The sequence below is a fragment of the Amblyomma americanum genome, chromosome 7 (genome assembly GCF_052857255.1).
Source record: "Amblyomma americanum isolate KBUSLIRL-KWMA chromosome 7, ASM5285725v1, whole genome shotgun sequence".
Classification (NCBI taxonomy): Eukaryota; Metazoa; Arthropoda; class Arachnida; order Ixodida; family Ixodidae; genus Amblyomma; species Amblyomma americanum.
The window spans coordinates 134,703,007-134,722,611 of record NC_135503.1 but is presented as its reverse complement, the minus strand read 5'-3'; the positions used below and the strand labels follow the sequence as shown (position 1 = coordinate 134,722,611).

The 19,605-nt window shown below is 45.0% G+C and overlaps 2 protein-coding genes across 2 annotated transcripts in view; one reads left to right on the top strand and one right to left on the bottom strand.

The window, feature by feature from the left end:
- The window catches only part of LOC144098086 (uncharacterized), a 168,995-nt gene extending 167,217 nt beyond the window's left edge, over positions 1–1,778 (top strand). The window contains exons 10-11 of the mRNA XM_077630638.1: positions 1–159; positions 1,654–1,778. The exon at positions 1–159 is cut by the window's left edge and continues 96 nt beyond it. Coding sequence (XP_077486764.1) covers positions 1–159; positions 1,654–1,778 — 284 coding nt within the window. The remainder of the gene's footprint in view (positions 160–1,653) is intronic.
- Positions 1,779–5,953: 4,175 nt separating this feature from the next.
- Positions 5,954–18,436, bottom strand: LOC144098085 (uncharacterized). The gene is made up of 3 exons (XM_077630637.1): positions 18,278–18,436; positions 8,725–8,960; positions 5,954–6,499 (listed from the first exon to the last, which is right to left on the bottom strand). Exons 1-3 carry the CDS (start codon positions 18,434–18,436, stop codon positions 6,028–6,030), a joined length of 867 nt encoding a protein of 288 aa, XP_077486763.1. The 3' UTR covers positions 5,954–6,027.
- Positions 18,437–19,605: the final 1,169 nt, after the last annotated feature.

Here is a 19,605-nt window from a genome sequence, read left to right as displayed (position 1 = left end):
AGATAGAGTCGCTACTAGCGCAGCACCCTCTTGTGATGGAGGCAGCTGTAGTGGGCATTGAGCATCCAGACTTCGGAGAAGCGCCCACTGCTTTCGTGGTGACAGCACCCTCCGTCCAAGGATGCGTCACAGAGGAGGAACTCAAGCGTCTCGTGGCGGGTAAGAGGCAACGCCTAATTTGGAGCGTCGTAAGGCATAGCCCACTGGCTTTTCGCTTCTCTATGGGGAGTCACAGGCGATGTGAAATATTTTAGCGATCCACTGGCTTAAAACTTTACCCGGGATTGCCGCGAATCCTTGTTTAAAGAACCAGAGTACCCGCCGTGGTGGCTCAGTGGTTAGGGCGCTCGGCTACTGATCCGGAGTTTCCGGGTTCGAACCCGACCGCGGCTGCTGCGTTTTTATGGAGGAAAACCGCTAAGGCGCCCGTGGGCTGTGCGATGTCAGCGCACGTTAAAGATCTCCAGGTGGTCGAAATTATTCCGGAGCCCTCTATTACGGCACCTCTTTCTTCCATTCTTCTTTCACTCCTTCCCTTATCCCTTCCCTTTCGGCGCGGTTCAAGTGTCCAACGATATATAAGACAGATACTGCACCATTTCCTTTCCCCAAAAAACCAATTATTATTATTAAGAACCAGTGTCTCTTCAAACTCAATGACGCAGAACTTGTATTGTTATAAGCAGATGCCATTTATTTGTAAAAATGGTGCTCGTTGAGATTGCTTCGAGCTGCACGAGGAAGACATTTTTGACTCACAATGTGCTGCAGCATGCCTTCTTTGGTTACCTTGAACCAAACGCTGCTGTCTCTGGTGCGTGAGAAATAAGCTTGGTCCCTTCTGTTAACATTGTAGTCCCAACACCACGTTGGGGCTGCATGCTGTTGCTTGCGGAAGGGGCCCATTTATACCTCTAGGCAGAAAATAACTCTTTTTTAAATATTTCATATTTTAACCTTATCAGGCGCCCCGCTTTCCGAATAAATAGCAGATATTTTTAGAGTAATGGTTCTTACATTATTATTGTGGAGATATGCGCTGTAACCATATAGGTCTACATAAGCGGGTGGACCAGGTGATAGGTGGCTCTAAGCTAGGGAAGTGGAATAAATTTATATCACATAGAAAGGCAGAAACACATTAGGAGGAAAGAAAAATTTCCTAGGAAAATAGGACCTCTTCTCTCAGTGAACTTGATCAGTTTAAGACGCTGCGTTTTTATGCCGGAGAATAAATCTGGTACTCTGATGCAAAGTCTCGGAGACTGCACAGTGTTTTATCCAGATAATGGTTCTATGGAACTTTACTAGTATATTCTGTCATGTTGCACATGTATCTTACTGCATCAATTCTATGTTGCATGGGCAATATGTTGTTATTTGACTCATCCTATTCAGTGTGCCCAGAATATATTATCATGCAAGGATTCATCGTTTCAAGGCAATCAGTTTTGCTTAGGGCTTTTGGACTTCGAAAAAGATTACAAAGTACCTTGCAGATGCTAGTTTGACAAGAAAAATTACTCATGAGTGAGAACGTTCCCTACGCCGGAGCAAAGATTATATATGGACATTTAATCGCTGTCCTTCACAGACCAAAGAGAGAAAACGTGTCCATGACATAAATACTTTTTGTCATTTCTTTTTTCACAGAACAAGCCGCCAGCCACAAGCACCTACATGGAGGAGTCGTCTTCGTTGACCATATTCCAAAGACGGACACGGGAAAATATATGCGCAGAATGCTGCGAGTGCAGTACCGAAATAAGTTGGGCTAGGCTCAGAAAGCGGCCTTTAACTTTCCGCACTTCAGCGCCTTTCTCAATGGGAGCTGTGGCGAGTATCAAAACATGCAAAGCGAAGATGTTCCATCCTGTGCGCTGGTCTCGAGTAAATACTTGAAACACGCTGGGTATTTTTGGCGTCCTGACTATTCAGATAACGAAATAAGAAAAGGTGAGTAATTGTGAAGACAGATTACAGACTGAGCACAAATTTCATCTCGAAAACAGCAAAGGTACTAGCATTTAAGCTGCATAGAAAAGTAAGCGTCGCCAAAGATTTGATCTGTGCGCTCTGAATGGGGAGCCTAGCCCAGTGCAATAAGCGCTTTCTTCGAGCACTTTCCCTGGAAGATGGGAAACAAATTGGTAACAACACTTCTATACTTGTGTGCGTAAAAAATGATATTAGCATTTATATACTTTTTCGGGAAGCTCAAAAGTATGAGAAAAGTAATATGTTGATGCAGTCCGAGATGCTCGTTATTATTACTTAAAGTCACTCTAAAACGGATGTCGCTTTGATGTATTGACACATTCAAACCAAAAAATGCTAATAAATGCAATAAAAATACCGCAATCTTTGCATTCTGCCTCCAAGTGTTCTGAGAGCAGTTGATGTCATCAATCTGAATCCGCTGTTGATGCTTTAGGAATCATCATGTAAGAGGCAAGGAGTACATTTTATGGATCTATTTGGAGTACTTTGGAGGACCAACATGAAGGATTGAATTCCTAAGGAATGCAGCACAAAACTTTGTTTCTGATTAGACAGCGATGAAGGGTGTACCACTTGCAGCTGAGGACAACCTGGCCATGGCAGTGTATTAGCTTTCTGACTTTTATTTCGCTATGCGACTTATTTGTGACAATCGTTTCTCGTTAGTTTCACGCGTTGTCTTTGTATGACGCGAAGATCTTCGTTGGCTTTTCGTCCTGTGCTCCCCATGATTACTGCTGTTACTCATTTTCGGCCACTGGTCCTTTTCTAGAAGGTGTATGGTGTTTGGGTGGTCATTGTTACTGTCAGAAGTACCACTTTTGAGGCAAAAGAGAGCACAAAAAATGCTTCTTTAAACACGAACTATAAGAAAGGGACGGAGGGGCCTGCCTTATTTGGCTCAGTTAAGCTTCGAAAAAAACTACTGGGATAGCAAAAACAGGAACTACAACCAAGATTGCAGAAATAGTTGTTTTTGAAAGGAAAAGCGGTAATCCTCGGCGAAGATCATGTATGTCCTTTTTGCAAGAAAGTCGGATTGGAACGCAAGAAAAGGTGAGTTGGAGGAGGAGGTGAGACCGGAACGCGGAATGGTTGCGAACGCGGCATAACTCTTCTTCGAAAACAATTTTTTATGCATAAATGGCTGTGTTCATCAGCGGATCCAGTCCCTCCTTCCTCTTTTTGTTCATGTTCGTGCTTTATGCAACAGTTCTCACAATTCTGAAACATCAGGTGTCATTTATCCTGCTGATTCCCAACAGGCAGGTCGGCACAATGCTTGCCTGTAGAGCCGAATGAGTTTCAATATTCTTTCGCGCACAAACAAGACAAGGGGCAAATTTTAAATATTAAAATTTGACAAAGTGGAGCCCAACAAATGAGTCTCCTCAACAAAGCATTTCATGCATGTTTTTTCGAAAAGGCAGTCTTCAAGGGTGCAGGGAGAGGAAGCAATTTTTTGTCCAGATATTTCCTCCGCATTCTTCCCGGTAGGATTCCCAAAAGAAGAAAGCCGACGCATCGTTCAACGCTTCCCGGAAGTCAACAATTCGAGCCGGTTTTTATTCCTCTCGGCTTCCTGACAAGGATGGTTAATATTAAGATTGCAAAGCGGACGCAATTAAACACATACAGGCATCAAAATTTTCTTTAAACTCCATTTTTTTTTAAATTTCAGAGGCGTGGAATCGCTTCCTTGCAGTTTGCGAGACAGGACATTAAGCGTTTCAAAGAAATTGGAGAATATTGTCCGGACAAGAATAAAAGGCACAAGAGCGAATCAGTTTCGTATAAAAGATTGCCCTAGTATATAAAAATGTTATTATACCCAACCAAGTCTTTGTCAACGATCTCGCTGCAGTGCTACAGCGGCTTTGGTGTTCGGCTGCCGAAAACGAGGTAACGCGATGATATCCCGGCTGTGGTGAATTGCAAATGCACCTTTGTGAAGCACAATTCTACGGTACGTTTAAGAGCTGAATGTAGCGTAATTTAATTCAGACCCCAACACTAAGAAAACTCTCGTAGCCTAGGCGCACCTTCTGAATATTAAATTCCAACAAAGATTTCACTCCTTCATTTAATGAACTACTCTCGTGACACATTTCCAGGTGTGTTTTCTTGTTCTGGGCGGCAGTGAGTTCAAATGGTGACTTCGATTGCTACAAAGGGAACGTGAGGATGTACAGAGAAAAATTAAAAAGTGGATATGCATCTGCACTTCTATAAGAGCAATCAAAGCATTACCGCTTTATGTAGCGGTCTTAACAAATACTTAAGAAAATCTGAAGCGGCTAGTTCAAGGCTGGAAAAAAGATTAAGAAAGTTTTGGACAGTAGATTAATATTCAATCAAGCAGCGCTATTGCTCTGCCCTTTCTCATACCGGTGAACGGGATTTCAGTGCTAACTATGTAAGAAACTCTGCACTCGCGGCAAGGCGCTTCCCAAGCAATCTCTTATCGCTGTTCTGTGTTTTCACATGTTTTTATTCTGCTTAATTTGCCCAGGAAAAGAGCAACGTTATTTAAGCCAAGCAATGTGTTCTTACCGCCAAGGTGGGGCTCAGAAAAGAAAGCAGGATTCAAACCTTAGAAGAGAAAAACAGTCGAAGGAACGTGAGAAACATAGAACACGTGAAACGCGATACGGCTTTATTTGCGCAATCAGGATTTTTCTTTTTTTTTCTGCGAGGCAATTACGTGCACAGGAAAAGAAAGGCAATGTGTCTAGCGCAATTGTGGCTCGAGCAAGGCTACTTCATGTTTTTTTCCGTATACACATATTCAATTGGCGGGACAGTAATTTTGCAGACCAGCGACTTTCCCTCGTTTCGCATGCACCGGTTGAAAGGCAGGCAGTGGCCACCTGAATATAGTGTCGAACCAATAGTGTTAGCTAACGTGCTTTCAGTGGAAGTATTTAAGGTTCTTCGGGTTTCATGAGCGCATCCTCATTTCCTCTTTTCTTTGCAGTATTCAACGATTGGAATGAATAAAACAGTGATATTTCTCATTTATCGATTTCCTTAATCATTTTAGCAGCGTATAGCTCAATATAATTATTTGCGTAAGTAGGTCTTCATTTTTTCATTCACTTTGGCTCAATAGCGATGGAAAGCAAAAAAAAATCTATGTGCAGTTACATTCTTGGCTCCCTGCCAAAAAATTAACTTCATGTAGCAATAGAACGGCCATACCCAGGCGGTACATTACGAACGTTGCCTCTGTCGAGAAACATTTTTCGTTCGATGAATATATGCTTCTTAATGGCAGGCTCTCAGTGTTTCCCACAGTTGAAAGTAACAAACAGAAACGCACTAATGCCATCACGTCTGGTTTTTCGAAAGCTACACCACGCCTTTCTAGACAATGTCCTCCCAAAGCGAGCATAATGTGCCTTTCGTGTATGAAGTGGGCACCGTTGCAGTTATGCATGAGGATGCTCATATCCTCCACCGCTTTAAATTGCATCGTAGGAACTCAAGCAAGACGCGATCAAGTCTGGTCTCTGCGGTCATTATTCATTTACTATCTGGAATAGATGACTTCAGCATGAAGCGGATAATAATGCAATAAAGGTGCCGAAAAAAAACATATTGTGTTGGCCTAGTTTGTAGGGATTCAGACCAGAAAAACGGCGGCAAAAACACCATCGAATAAGAAAGTCGTGTTTTTTGTTGGACTGCTGTGCCACTATGAGTGGTTAAAAATTAGCATATCGTGTAAAAATTTCGCTTCAATGGTGGAATACGTCGGAAAAGACTGAGCTCGTTACGAAAATGTTATTCAGTTAACTGTATTTACCTCAGGTATGTCATTCAAAGATATGTCGCCTGCCCAGAGACACTAATGATCACCGTCTAGTAGGAACTATGAGTCATCTACAACAAAGTCATGGCGTCTGAAACGCGTTGCATATAAAGCATCTCGAAAAAGACACTTCGCTCGAGAACTTCATCGCAAAGTTTCTGTGCGAACCACATGGCGATAAAACTACAACACATGGGCAACCGGGTGATGGGCTACCGGCCAGAGAACTGGATGGTGATGAGAGCTCGACTGTCGTCGTCGCGAATGGAGGAAGGTCGCTTGAGTGACTTGCGGCCCATGAGAACGTCCTTGAGCATCTTCTTGAGCATGTCGTATCCGGATGTGGAACTTCCCGACGATAGGCTGGGATAGGGTGATGCAACCGCGCCGTTGATAGCCTCTTGAGCCGCACCGTCCCGGTGACCCAGAACGTTCGCCGAGGAGCCTCGAGAAGTGCCCGCCGCTGGCAGGACCGAAAGGGCTGCGCTGTTGCCTTGGACCCGAAGCCGGGGCTGGCCCCTGGACGCGTACATCTCTATTAGTTCGCCCGGCCGGAGCCGGCAGCGGGTGTATGTCTCGCTGCAGGTGCGGGTGCTGCGTGACGCGTGGCCGATGAAAGCCGCATACTGGAAGGGGAAGCTGGCGAGCCTGGACTGCGATACTTTGGGAAGTGTCGGCCGGTCCCTGCAGGGGGGAAATTCCCGGCGATGATTAGTAGAGGAAAGATGGCAAGCTGGGCGAGTTTTACACCATTCATCACAATGAGAAGCGAGAACCAGACGACCACAAATAGTGAAAAGGACGGTGACACAAGGGTAATTTGATAACTAAAATATTTTACTGAAAAACGCGCACGTTTATACCATCCCACGAAACAACAAAAAAAGGGCAACGCAAGACGAGCAAAAAAAATAACAGCTAAATCAATTTGTAACGTAACTAGTGGTTTCCAGCCTGAATACTTTATTTATTTATTTATTTATTTATTCAAATACCTCACGGGCTCCGACTGGAGTATTATGTGAGGGGGGTTACATAACTGGGGTGGGAAAAAGAAGCAAGTAGAACATGGTTATTTTAACATCGTTATACAAAGAACAAGCAACCAACCAGAAAATAGAACTAAATTGAAAAACTAAATTGAAAAACGCACTACAGAACACACTTCAGAAGAAAATGCTACTTATTTTTTCTTTGAAAATAACATGATCTGTTGTCGGCTTTTTAGCGGTTGTTGCTTTGCTATTTATCTGGTAATTCTTGGCATAGCATGAATGGCATTTGTTTCAAAAAAATAATGCAATTATGCAATAGCGCTTGCGTCCTCGTCGTCTTTGATTTTTGTAGTCGTCGCGTGGTCACTTTCTTTTTGAGATAATTAGGAGTCCTAGTCTTCTAAAGATATGTAGTTGACAAAAACTGAACCAGTGTTTGGCAACGAGTGTTAAAAATAAAGGATGCCTTCCGTGGAATACACAGCGCAACAAACGTGGACGTGAGAAGCAAGACATGAAGACGGCCCATGAACAGAAAACACGCAAAAGAACTGATTAGCCCAACAACATGATTTAATGCATAAATGTATCTCGGCTACAAGGGAGACAATTCTAGCAGCCCGACGTCATGAGATCTCTCGCTGCCTCGCAGTCATGTGCCGTCGATAGCGAATGTGTCTTAAACACCACCCTAAACAAAATCCAAACTTTAACACTCTCTTTCGACAATCAGCTCACCCCGACACATCTTGGATTAAATTGCTATCTTGATGAATGAGAAGTTGTGGTTTTTTCGGGCGTCCAGCACGATGTAAAGTAACGTAACAGCTTGGTTATAATAGCTTTACATCTTCGGGAACCTAATAGGCTTATTTTAAGAACGGTGCTCAGAGCGGCTCACTCCTTGTCATATTGCTCTTGCGTACCTTCTCCCCGTAACACACTTTATCCTTCACAGACCCGCTTAAGGAAGACTGCATTGCGTATTAAAAAGAAAATTATAATCACCCCTATAAGCATAACGAGGTGGCATACGGATATTCTTTATTCATTGATAAATTCTTTTCGAAGCTTATAGTGCCGATAGGTGCGCGGTAAACTGGCTGATACAGTGTCAGTAGCTGCTCAGACGCATATTATTTTCTGCCAGAGGGGGCAGCACGAAGCAGCCGCCTTTGTTCAGCCAACAGACTACGAAATAACCATACGGGAGGTTTCTGAAGAACTTTCGACCACGTGGTGGTCTTCAACCTCGACTGTCATTGCACAGCACAGCGGTATTTTCGCATTTCGCTGCATGAAATAGAACACCGTGGCCGGGATGTGGTCCCACGACATCAGGATGAGCACACGGTCGCAGGAGCTCCTGTGGCACTCTGGCTTTAAGTCGGTGTAACAGTATGTACCGGCGCGCTTGGTCACTAAGCTAGGAATTTCGCGTGACATTTGCGAGGAAATCGAGGGGCTAACAAGCAGTACACAAGTGCACTATAAAATTATCGGCGTGTTGGTTATATGCTGCAGCTTTAAAAATTGCTGTTAAAGCTTTACATTGTTCGCGACTTGAGAATGCTACTTAGAGGATTGCCATTAATGAATGTTTTCGCACTCTTTTCCCAACAAAAATGCAACAAATTTATTAGGCTGCAAGGTGAAAGTTGGCAACTGCTTCCAAGTCACGCAGTGGTTCTTAGCGTATGCGAAAAAATAATGCAGGCGGCTTTAATATATCTTTTGAGACCACTGATCACCTCGTGGATATCCCAGCGTGGAATAAGTGAAGGCGCATTCATAACTGCACTTGGACAGAGCATAGGTATTCAGCTACATAATAGAAAGTTGGATGGAGAAGTCTGACAGCAATATACACTCGAAAGCACGACCACGAAAGCACGGCGCATCGTTGTGGCTTACCCGAAGAGTCCCACAAAAAACTGCTCGAGGTCGCTAAGGTCCCGCTGGTGCTTTGCCGCCTCCAGCTGGCAGATGGCGCGCTTGAAGCAGTCGCTCGGGTCGTTCGCCTCGAGGACTTCGAAGAGCTGCTCGATGTGCGCGTCTGCCTGGTCATGTCGCAGTGTCACCGTCCGGGCCTTGGCGGCCGGGGTCGAGAGGTCGCGCTTTCTTCGGAACAGGCTCGTCAGGAACGCCAGCTGCGTGATGATCAGAAACAAGCCCCTCTGGTAACACACTAAGCCATGCCCATGCTCCACGCGCCATGCTCAGCAGTCTCACGTTTGCTACGGTCATGAAACTTCTATTCCTGGTTAAATACTCCTCTAATAGAAAAGTGAGAGCACCTTCCTGGAAACATTGTCTACAATAACACCATCACTGACCTTACAGCGCACAGATTACATTCTTACCAAAATTAAGATGCAGTTACGACTTATGTTCTCAAAGACACGCGTATCTTTTTCACATCGCATCAGTTTTGGTTAGACTGTTTGGCCTTCTTTGCCGATTTTGTTTCTTCGGTGATGCTTGCATGGTTTCATTTCTGATACGGTACAGCTTCCCATAAAAACGACGATTATTAATGTGTTATTTAGAAAAAAATCTTCTTGGGTATAAATAACAGCGCATGTTTACTCTGAATGGATAAATGTATTTGGTTTATGCTGCATTGCCACCACAACTTGTAACCGCTTCATACTATTTTAATTCCTCATATTCGTGTTGAGTGCTGTTCTTAACGTCGCAGACACACACATTCTCAATACCTTAATATTACATGGGGGCATTTAACCAATTATAAACCGGCATATATGTTAAAAAACACCTGAAGGAACTTTTGCATGGCGCACAGGTCTTGGTATTGTACTTCCAGAAGCAGTGTGTCTAAATTTTTAGCGAAGCCCAGCTGTCCGAAAACGTCGACATTAGATTGTGTGCTTATTACGTCATGCAGCGATACTATAAGTAGTACCTTAAAATTCTCTCAGTACCGTTCTCTGAAGTGCTCTGACTTTAGCAGATTACCGTTTTCTGGTCCATTAGCATCTAAACGTAGTGCTGAATAAAGTGAGTTTTTTTAAGTACCTCCATACAGGGCCGGATTAACAAAAAGGGGGCCCTGAGCTAACGCGCATGCAGGCCCCATTTCCCTATACTGACCCCCCCCCCCCCCCCCCCCCAACCTGTTGCCTGCTACGCTACTGGAAATATGCCTTCTTTCATTTTAATCCCACCAAATTAAAAGGAACGAAGTACGTTTAACGGGATTATTATTATTATTATTAGATGGGAAACAATAAAACTTTTGAAACGCATGCTGTTGTAAACATCAACACATATGTTAACTTTGTGATTAATCTGCGTTCTGTTTTCAGCAAAAGCTAGGCTTTAAGGAAAAGTTTAATGGACTCAAGACGAACAAGAACGTAGAAAAGACAACACAACTCAGATGTCGATCCTTCCCAAGCTACGATTTGTTTGCATCACTAAGTTCAGTCCCGTGAGGAGACGCATGGTTGTATCCACAACATTCTTTATTAAAACTGAAGCATCAAACTGCAGTAATCGTTATACACGTTACTCTGTTAATATGCCACAGATATATACAATCAAAGTTGTTGCTGGGCGAGTTGGTGACACATACTTGAAAAAAGATGTAGGCCAAAAGAGACGAGCACGAGAGGGAGACACGACAAGGACTAACGCTACTAACAACTGGCTTTATTTTCCGTAACAGATGGCAATATATACGTGTACACATCGCATGCGCACATGACACTAGGGCGGCTCTGGGCTTCTTAACAGAAAAAAAGGAAAACAAAAAATAAAAAGGGGGAAAATTGATTACATATCTACAATCGAAGAAAGAAGGAGTACCAAAATGTATCATCTGCGAAAAAAGGGAAGGGAGAAGGGGGAGGGGGGCAAACAGGCAATGAAGATGAACCTACAGAAAAGAAACGAAAGAGAAAAACAGGCACGCTCGATAGAGGCAGTGTGATTCTTACAGAAACCTTTCCAGAAAAGCGCGCTCGGAGAAGAACAAACTTATTGACGCGTCGCTGATGCAATCACTCGATTTTTTGTTAATGTAGAAAGCCTCCAGAAAACCTCTGGCTTTTGTGCTTGCGCTTCTGCCCAGAATCTTTGCTTCTTTAAAGCGGGGCTCACAGCTGCACGTCAGAACATGAGAAACTAAATTCACGAGCTTATATTGTAGGATTAAGTTTGGAGCATGCTCTATTAAACGGTCATTGAGACAGCGCACCGTCTGCCTTATATAGCATTTTCCACAGGACAGGGGAATGATGTAGACCACTCCCAAGGCCCATTTGACGAAGGCTTCTTGATGTTACTTCTTGCAACCGCGCTCAACTTCCGCGCAGATACGGGGGCATAGTTTGGCCAGCTTATTTGGCGCCGAGAAAATAAGAGGCACATTGTGCCTACTGGCCACTTTCTTGAGGTTATGAGAAACCTTATGAATGTAAGGCATCACCTCGGGATTGGCCCTCGCGCGTTTAGTTCCAGCGATCGTTCATCGGGGCCCGAGCTTCTTTAGGAGGATTTCAGTGACTGCCGTTAGGACCGAACAAGGGAAGCCTGCAGCCAATAGCCTGCGAATCCGATTATGGAAGCTACCGTGCATTTCGTGCGAACACGACTTACGAAGCGCAGATTCTAAGCAGTGCGAAGCAATTGCTCTTTTATAGTCTTAGAATGGGGAGAATCGTAGTGCCGGAGTGCTTTCTTGGCACGTGGAAATACGTCCAGCAGGTGTATCCCTTCGTTAACCTAAGCTTCATGTCTAAAAAGCGTATCTCGCCATTCTCCGGGAGTTCATGGGTAAAAGACAGTCCTTTGCCATAGTCATTTAACAACAGTAAGATTTGCCGAAATGAAGATTCGCAAGCAGAGTCAATAAAACCTTTTAAAAGAATTAAAAATCATCAACGTATCTAAAAACCTTTAAAACCGGGCCTTCACTAAAAGATTGGTACAAAAGGCGATCAATATAAGCTAGAAATATCACATAAAATAGGCGCCACACAGGACCTTATACAAACGCCGTTGCGTAGCAGAAAAGGCTGCTTGTCAAATTGGATAAAAGTGACACTCAAATAAAATTCTAAAAGCTTTAAAAAATTGTCGAGGGAAACGCCTGCTGAGGACTGAAAGGAGAGCTCCACCCGATTTTTCAATGGCCTCCTTACAACAAGTAAATTCACAAACAAGATTCCTCCCATTCTTAGACTATAAAAAGAGCAATTGCTTCGCACTGCCTAGAATCTGCGCTTCGTAAGTCGTGTTCGCACGAAATGCACGGTAGCTTCCATAATCGGATTCGCAGGCTATTGGCTGCAGGCTTCCCTTGTTCGGTCCTAACGGCAGTCACTGAAATCCTCCTAAAGAAGCTCGGGCCCCGATGAACGATCGCTGGAACTAAACGCGCGAGGGCCAATCCCGAGGTGATGCCTTACATTCATAAGGTTTCTCATAACCTCAAGAAAGTGGCCAGTAGGCACAATGTGCCTCTTATTTTCTCGGCGCCAAATAAGCTGGCCAAACTATGCCCCCGTATCTGCGCGGAAGTTGAGCGCGGTTGCAAGAAGTAACATCAAGAAGCCTTCGTCAAATGGGCCTTGGGAGTGGTCTACATCATTCCCCTGTCCTGTGGAAAATGCTATATAAGGCAGACGGTGCGCTGTCTCAATGACCGTTTAATAGAGCATGCTCCAAACTTAATCCTACAATATAAGCTCGTGAATTTAGTTTCTCATGTTCTGACGTGCAGCTGTGAGCCCCGCTTTAAAGAAGCAAAGATTCTGGGCAGAAGCGCAAGCACAAAAGCCAGAGGTTTTCTGGAGGCTTTCTACATTAACAAAAAATCGAGTGATTGCATCAGCGACGCGTCAATAAGTTTGTTCTCCTCAGAGTGCGCTTTTCTGGAAAGGTTTCTGTAAGAATCACACCGCCTCTTTCGAGCGTGCCTGTTTTTCTCTTTCGTTTCCTTTCTGTAGGTTCATCTTCATTGCCTGTTTCCCGCCCTCCCCCTTCTCCCTTTCCTTTTTTCGCAGATGACACATTTTGGTACTCCTTCTTTCTTCGATTGTAGATATGTAATCAATTTTCCCCCTTTTTATTTTTTGTTTTCCTTTTTTTCTGTTAAGAAGCCCAGAGCCGCCCTAGTCTCAGGTGCGCATGCAATGTGTAGACGTATATATTGACTTCTGTTACGAAAAATAAAGCCAGCTGTTAGTAGCGTTCGTCCTTGTCGTGTCTCACTCCCGTGCTCGTCTCTTTTGCGCTACATCTTTTTTCAAATATATACAATACTTAAGGCAATACAAACACCATAAAAATGCACTAGAATGCAGATGAAACTTACCAACTCTAATTACAATACATTATTTGAAAATATTCTCGTTAATGGTAAGACAAGCAAGAACGACACCAAATAAACGTACCACTATCGAAAAGAACAAAAATACAGTTCTTTATAAGCACGCTAAATTTAACAAGAAGAGCAAACAAGAGACGAACAGCAAATATTTGCATATCTTGAATTGCACTGCTCAGCGTTTCATTGGCATTGTGGAGGCTGGGAGGCGACAAAACGAACTCATTGGAACTGTTCATGTATAGCGCATACAGTCCTTTTTTAAAATGGCATCTTTCGCACCTTCGCTTTGGCGAAATCAGATATAGTCTGTTCAAAGGATAATTCGCGGAGGTCACTTTCAATGGACATGATAGCAAGCGAGTTCACCTTGTCTCTCAAGGAGACTCGAACGAAGGCGATTTTTTATCAGCGACAACTTGGAAAACGATCGTTCGGTCTCGCAGTTTGCCACGGGTGTCCTTAACTACATTTGCAATGCAACAGAAAGGTTCAGAAAAGCATCAATAAACTTTCATCCGTGCAGCAACTTCATTCTTCTTAGGGGACTCGTGTCCTGGCACACACACTTGTGCAGGAAGTTCGCAAGCGTAACGATTCCAGCGGAAAATGCTGGCTCCAAATCTTTTTTGTAAGTTTTCACCAACTTCTCAGCCTGCTGTGCCAGAGAGGCCTCGCTCCCAACTTCTGTCAGCAATTTTAAGAATGCGAACCTTTCGCAGAGTTCAGTGTAGGCAGCATTAAGAACTCGCAAAGCAGAGCCTGGACTGTCAAGTACAACACTGCAGATCTTACGATAAACTTTTTTCTACCCTGTAGCGCACTATCGCTTTTTCCGTCCGGGTGCTTACTCAAAAAAAGATGCGTTTGCCCTCATCCTGATAACATTGATTGGACTTTGCGTGCGTGCTCTCTTTTCGAAGGTATCAGATAGAGGTCGCAAAGAATTAACAAAACTTTCTAGAGAGCTCAGCAGGTCTACAGCACTTGAAATGCCTAGGCATGGTTTCTGAAGTGCTACACTCGTTTTGTGAAAGCGCTCCAAGATTTCACTCCAGAAAATCGCCCTGAATGCAGTCTCTAGGTTTGTCATTTTCTTGAACAAAAGGCGCGCTTCGTTCCTAGTGTCACCGTTTTCTTGTTTGAATAGCTTCAAGGCAACACAAGACTGCATTGAAATTTTTCAGTACGGCCTTACATGATTCAGCGTGTCTTGTCCACCTGGCCTCAGAGAGGCTTTTCAAAACAAGCTGCTGGCCGTTCCGCCCATGCTGTCCAAAGGATACCTCCCTCGCTTAGGTGAGGCAGCAAAAACAAACACAGTCTCTGAATTACAGTGAAAAATTTGACTGCCTCAAGGCAACTGTCAACGCTACACGCGCCAAATAAATTCCTTGAATGACCAGCACACTGGACGTAGACTGCCAATTCGTTCAGGCGTTTGATTTGAGCTTGCAGTCATTTGTATTTTCCTGACATATTACTCGAATTATCATAAGCTTGGCCCCAACAATCTTCTATTGAGATGCCATTGGTCGTCAAGAGGGACATCCCGGTATCGAAAAGATACAAGCCGGTATGCGATTCGATTGGAAAAATTCAAGAAAGCGTTCGTACACGTTCTCATTTTTTATAGTATCGTAAAACAACTGACAGCTGATCAACGTGATTAAGGTCTGGAGTCGAATCAACAATTAAAGAGAAGTATATTGCGCGTTTCACGTCGTCTACGAGACGTTCCTTGACAGCCATTGGCTTATGCTCGATAAATTCATCACAAATGGTCTTCAACAAAAACGATGAGTGACCTTTTCCTTTGTTCCCGTAGCGTTTGCTGTGCACCTCTAGAAAGGGATCAAACTTGGCAATGACATCAAGCACTCCTATATAATTGCCATTTCTCGGTGAACTAAAAATCTCCTCACTGCCCCTAAACGCTAGGTTGCGTCAGCTAGAAGCTTAACTACAACGACTATGCGCTTCAACTCCTCTGTCCAGTAAGCGGTCCCAGTGACAAAATGCTTAACCTGCTCCTTCTCAACTGTGCTGCTCTAGTTAGTGCGGGCGAACCATGTTGCCACGCAGTTCCGGTGCTCGACGCTATTTTCATGTGCGCAAACCTTTTCTTCTGCTCTTTTCTAATAAGAAAAGCCGTGTGTGGTGAAAGGACTGGGATTGCTTGAAATCGAAAATAGTTTGCACATGAAACAGTAAACGGAACCTTTGGACTTTAATACATCAACCAGTTTCGCTCGTACGCTTATCCATTTACAGCCTTTCGCACGAAAAGATGAGGTAACATATAGCGTTTCTGAGTTTTTTATTGCCTTTAGGAAGACAGAAAATTTTCTGCTTGATTTTGAAAATACAATGGCCCTTTCTCAAGGCATACACTCCGAAAACTGTCACATAATAACGTCCGGCTACTTAGCAGGGTCACTTCGGAGAGTCTCGCAACGTACATCTTGCAGCGGGGGCGCCTATACTTCTGTGTTGCCCCAACGAGAAGCCGTCTCATTCGTCCTCTTGAGGCACACTTTAAGTGTGGGAATATGGTTATTTGAAGCCAAACTAACAGGAAACAAGTGAGTCGGTTCTTGGAGTGTTCTTTCCTGGCGCGCCTCAATAGAAGGAGCCTTATCGTTGAGGTTTGGCACCTGTTGACCAGCAGTAGTAGAAATCGGGCGTGGCGGACCGGACACCTGAAGCTCTGTGGCAGGGGCCCGACCAAGTAGCATAGACGTTCATGACTCAGGAACAGGACAGGGCTCGGTTGGCGTCGGTTGCTCAGAAATATGGACGACCGAGGTTGGCACCGTTTTAACAGGATCCAGACAACCAAAATGCGTCAAACCTTGCTTCTTGTCACGAAACCGTGATGATGGAGTTGGCAAATCCTCCACAGAAGCACAATCGGTACTATTGGGATTTGGACATGGACTCTGGGTAGAGCTATCCTACTGTTTCGCGGAAGTGCATTCAGTAGGTACTTTTGCATCTTTGGTAGCTTCTTTTCACGCTCTTCTCTTCCTAACTTCGCCTTTCGTTTAGACGCACCACTTTGATACTTCTGACCGAGCATCTTCGCATGAATAGATGCTAATTGTTCACCGCACCGGGCACTTCGTCAGTCCGACGCGACCGCAGGTGTGCAACGGTGGCCGTCCCGATGACTGGCGCAAGCTGCCTGGATCGTCCGTGCCTGGCCGAGATTGGTGCGTCCCCCGGGAGCTCCTCAGCGGGCGGGCTTATGCAAGCTTAACCGGCGGCTCGGAGCTGAATCGCAGCCCGCGGTCAACTTCCTGTCATAGACACGCGCCGCATCTGTCTGTTACTAGCGCCAAAGCAGGCGTTCACATACGCATAGAGTTCCTTGTAGAAATTCCCTCCTTCTCCGTACAAACTCACTCCTTCTCCCGTTCCGGTCTCGTCTTCCTATTGGCTAGGAGCAATCGTCTGTTCTGGGAGGTTCTCGATTTTTTGTTCGCCCCGTCGACGCCGAGCGCGAGAACGAAGGGGAGAGGGCGATTCCTAGCGCGGGCGAAGTTACGCGCCATCCGTTGCCTCTGAATCATCTTCTCTACTTTGTTCTTGAAAGTTCGGCGGCCAGTCTGACCTACTTTTTCCGTCGAGCGCGCGCGAGGGTACGCAGCCACTAGGCAGGAATGGGCCCTAGAGACAGACAGGCCTTTGTGTCCAGCTCTCCAACTTCCCCCTTCCCTATTCCACAACCCTAGCCCGAACAGTGAACATTCCATGCCCACGGCACGCGGACAAAAGCACTTGTGTCGTCTTCTTTCCTTTCCTCACTAGACTCTGCCATCAGACTCATCATCATCTGCTATCGGGCTCATCCTCCCCCGCCCAAATTACCATCGCGCTAAAGAAAAGTCGAATGGGAGGCACTGTTGGGCACTGAAGCACATCCTTTCTATGAGAAGGACAATGGCGGAACTATTTGAGAGGTGGAGGGTATAAGGTGGTGACGAGGGGCAAGGGAGATTAGGTCCTCATCCCACATTAGATGTTTTAGGTGTTTTCCCTTGCCCCTCCTCCCCAGACAGCACTGGACACACGGACTGACAGGAAACCATGAAAACTCTTCCAAGCAAACGCACCTCGCTTCGTAAGATAAAGGGCCCCGTCGGGGTGGCGGGGATTTCTGTTTTTTGCAGCTCGACAAGCTCTCCCCAAGTGATCAGGCTAAATGCATGCCGTTACATTAGTCGGGGGGCCCCGTCTGCTCGTTCTGGTTTTCTCGCATCATACAGGTCCCTCGAAGTTCCTTTGCCCATGGTTCTATATAATAATCTGGTTAGAATAAATGGGCCCCCTTCTCCTACTGTTCGAGGTGAGGCCATGGCCTGCACCCCCCTGAGCCCCCTCTCCCCCCCCCCCCCTAATCCAGCGCTACGCGCCTCGACTACAGCGAAATTTTTGCTACACACTAGAAGCAGCCAATAAGTTTCGATAAGAAGTCGATTCCTTACAGGGCAATGGTGTCTAATTATTGCGTAATATAGGATGCAGTTTTTAGTTGGCACAAAATTTAGCAACCGCTATACGACATTTGTGCATCCCACATTTGTGCAATTTTCTCAATATACATCGTCGCTTAGTCACAAAGCATCTCGAAATCGCCACTAAGGTGTCAACAAAAAGCTACATTGCTCGTCTGGGACGCGAAGTTCTTGTTCAGCTCATTTTAATGATTTTTTTCAGCCTGTTCTTATTTAGGTAGTTTTCGCAATCAAGCGGATTGCAGTGTATGTGATGGAGTGAGAGGAATGACTGACTTGACACAATTCACCATGTTTATTGCGGCCTGTGAATAACGCTATGTACAATCTTTGCCCAATTTGGTGCGAAGGCCTTTTCAAACAATATGCTGGGATGTCTTCTGATAAAAGCCAGAGCATTTGGCATCAATCATGTGTCGCGGAGGCTAAAAGACGCAAAGTTCTAATTCTCTCAAAGTATGGCGCCACGTTCTCTGTCACAAATCAGTCACAAATTGAATGACGTTACAGAGAAGGACAGGCTTATCCTTCTGAATTTGCTTTTCACTGATAAGTGTGAGATCATGTTTGCACGACAATGCTCTTCACTTGCCTTGGCGTACTTGACAGCCTTGAACGTGAAGAGTGCGGTGAGTGGAATTCCCAGGCGGAAAGGCTTGATGATCTTGGGCACGATGATCTTGATGGTGATAGGAAGGATAACGGCGTCCACGGCCAGCAGGCACACCAGAAGCAATAGCGCCAGTCGCATGGCTCACTCCCTTCGACGGCCGCTTGAGGGCCACCTCCTCGAGTTCGCGTCTGCTGAGCGACCCTGTAAGGAATATGATTAACACAGGAGGATAAGGTCTCCTTTGCTTTTAGTCGCAAGTCAGACAAAATAATGATGCCATAATATGGAATACAGTGGAGAGATGCAAAATCACTACGGTAGGGTGACAAATGATAGGGTGGCAAATGCGCGCCCTCTTGAGCGAGGTGCAAGAAAAACCAAACAGATGGTTGCATGTAATGTTCAGGCGCAGAAGCCAGGAAAAGAACACACTAACAAAGGACTGGTGCCACAAGGGCTTGAGCTCTTCGGCGCTTTATTGTGCTTTTAATCCATTTAATTTCCTTGAATGTGCCAGCTACACCAAAGCAAAATGAATTAATGAGATGTACAGACAATGCTAATGCCATAAAACAAGAATGGTAAATAAGGCAAGAAGTCGGCCCGCTACCGTGCCCTCATATTTTGACTAGACTGAAGTTTATTCAGGCTGCCATGTACAGAAAGAACATTACACCGGCAGGGGACACTTGGAAAAAAGTTGAATTAGTCAGCTTGACTCGCCCTCAGTCCCCTACGCTGTAAGAATGAATGACAAGATTAGGCAGTGCAGTAGCACGTATCCTGGAAAAAAATAAGAGCGAGGAATATAACAGTAGTAAAGAGTACTCATGATGGGCGAGAGACATGCAATAGAAATACAAAAGTACTAGTGTATTGCGAGGTGCGACTGTTGGAGTCAGGTATTAGTTTTCAAGTTCTCAAAATTGTAAGTGCTTGAGTAGCAGACGTGGAGGAGTAGACAAGGGAGCAATGTGCGCAATTTGTAACTTGTTTAGCAACGTTACTAGCGTGTGACTACCGACTGGGCAGTACCCCCTGGGCTCCGAAAATGGTGGGTTCGATACACCTTGTTCCAGTCAAGGCTTTCGTATGTCGCACATTTTTCAGTACCGACGTTTCGTGCTCGGCCGCCTTCAACAGTTCTTCTAATATGCTCGAAAAGAAATGCCTACAAGTCCGCGCTATGAATCTTCTAAATAATTCTGCCTTTCAACCAGACTACGCTCAAATCTGGTACTCTTACGATGCCTACTGAATAGCAGTCGTTGGCAAGTGATGTGCCAAGAACCTGTTTCTCAGAGATC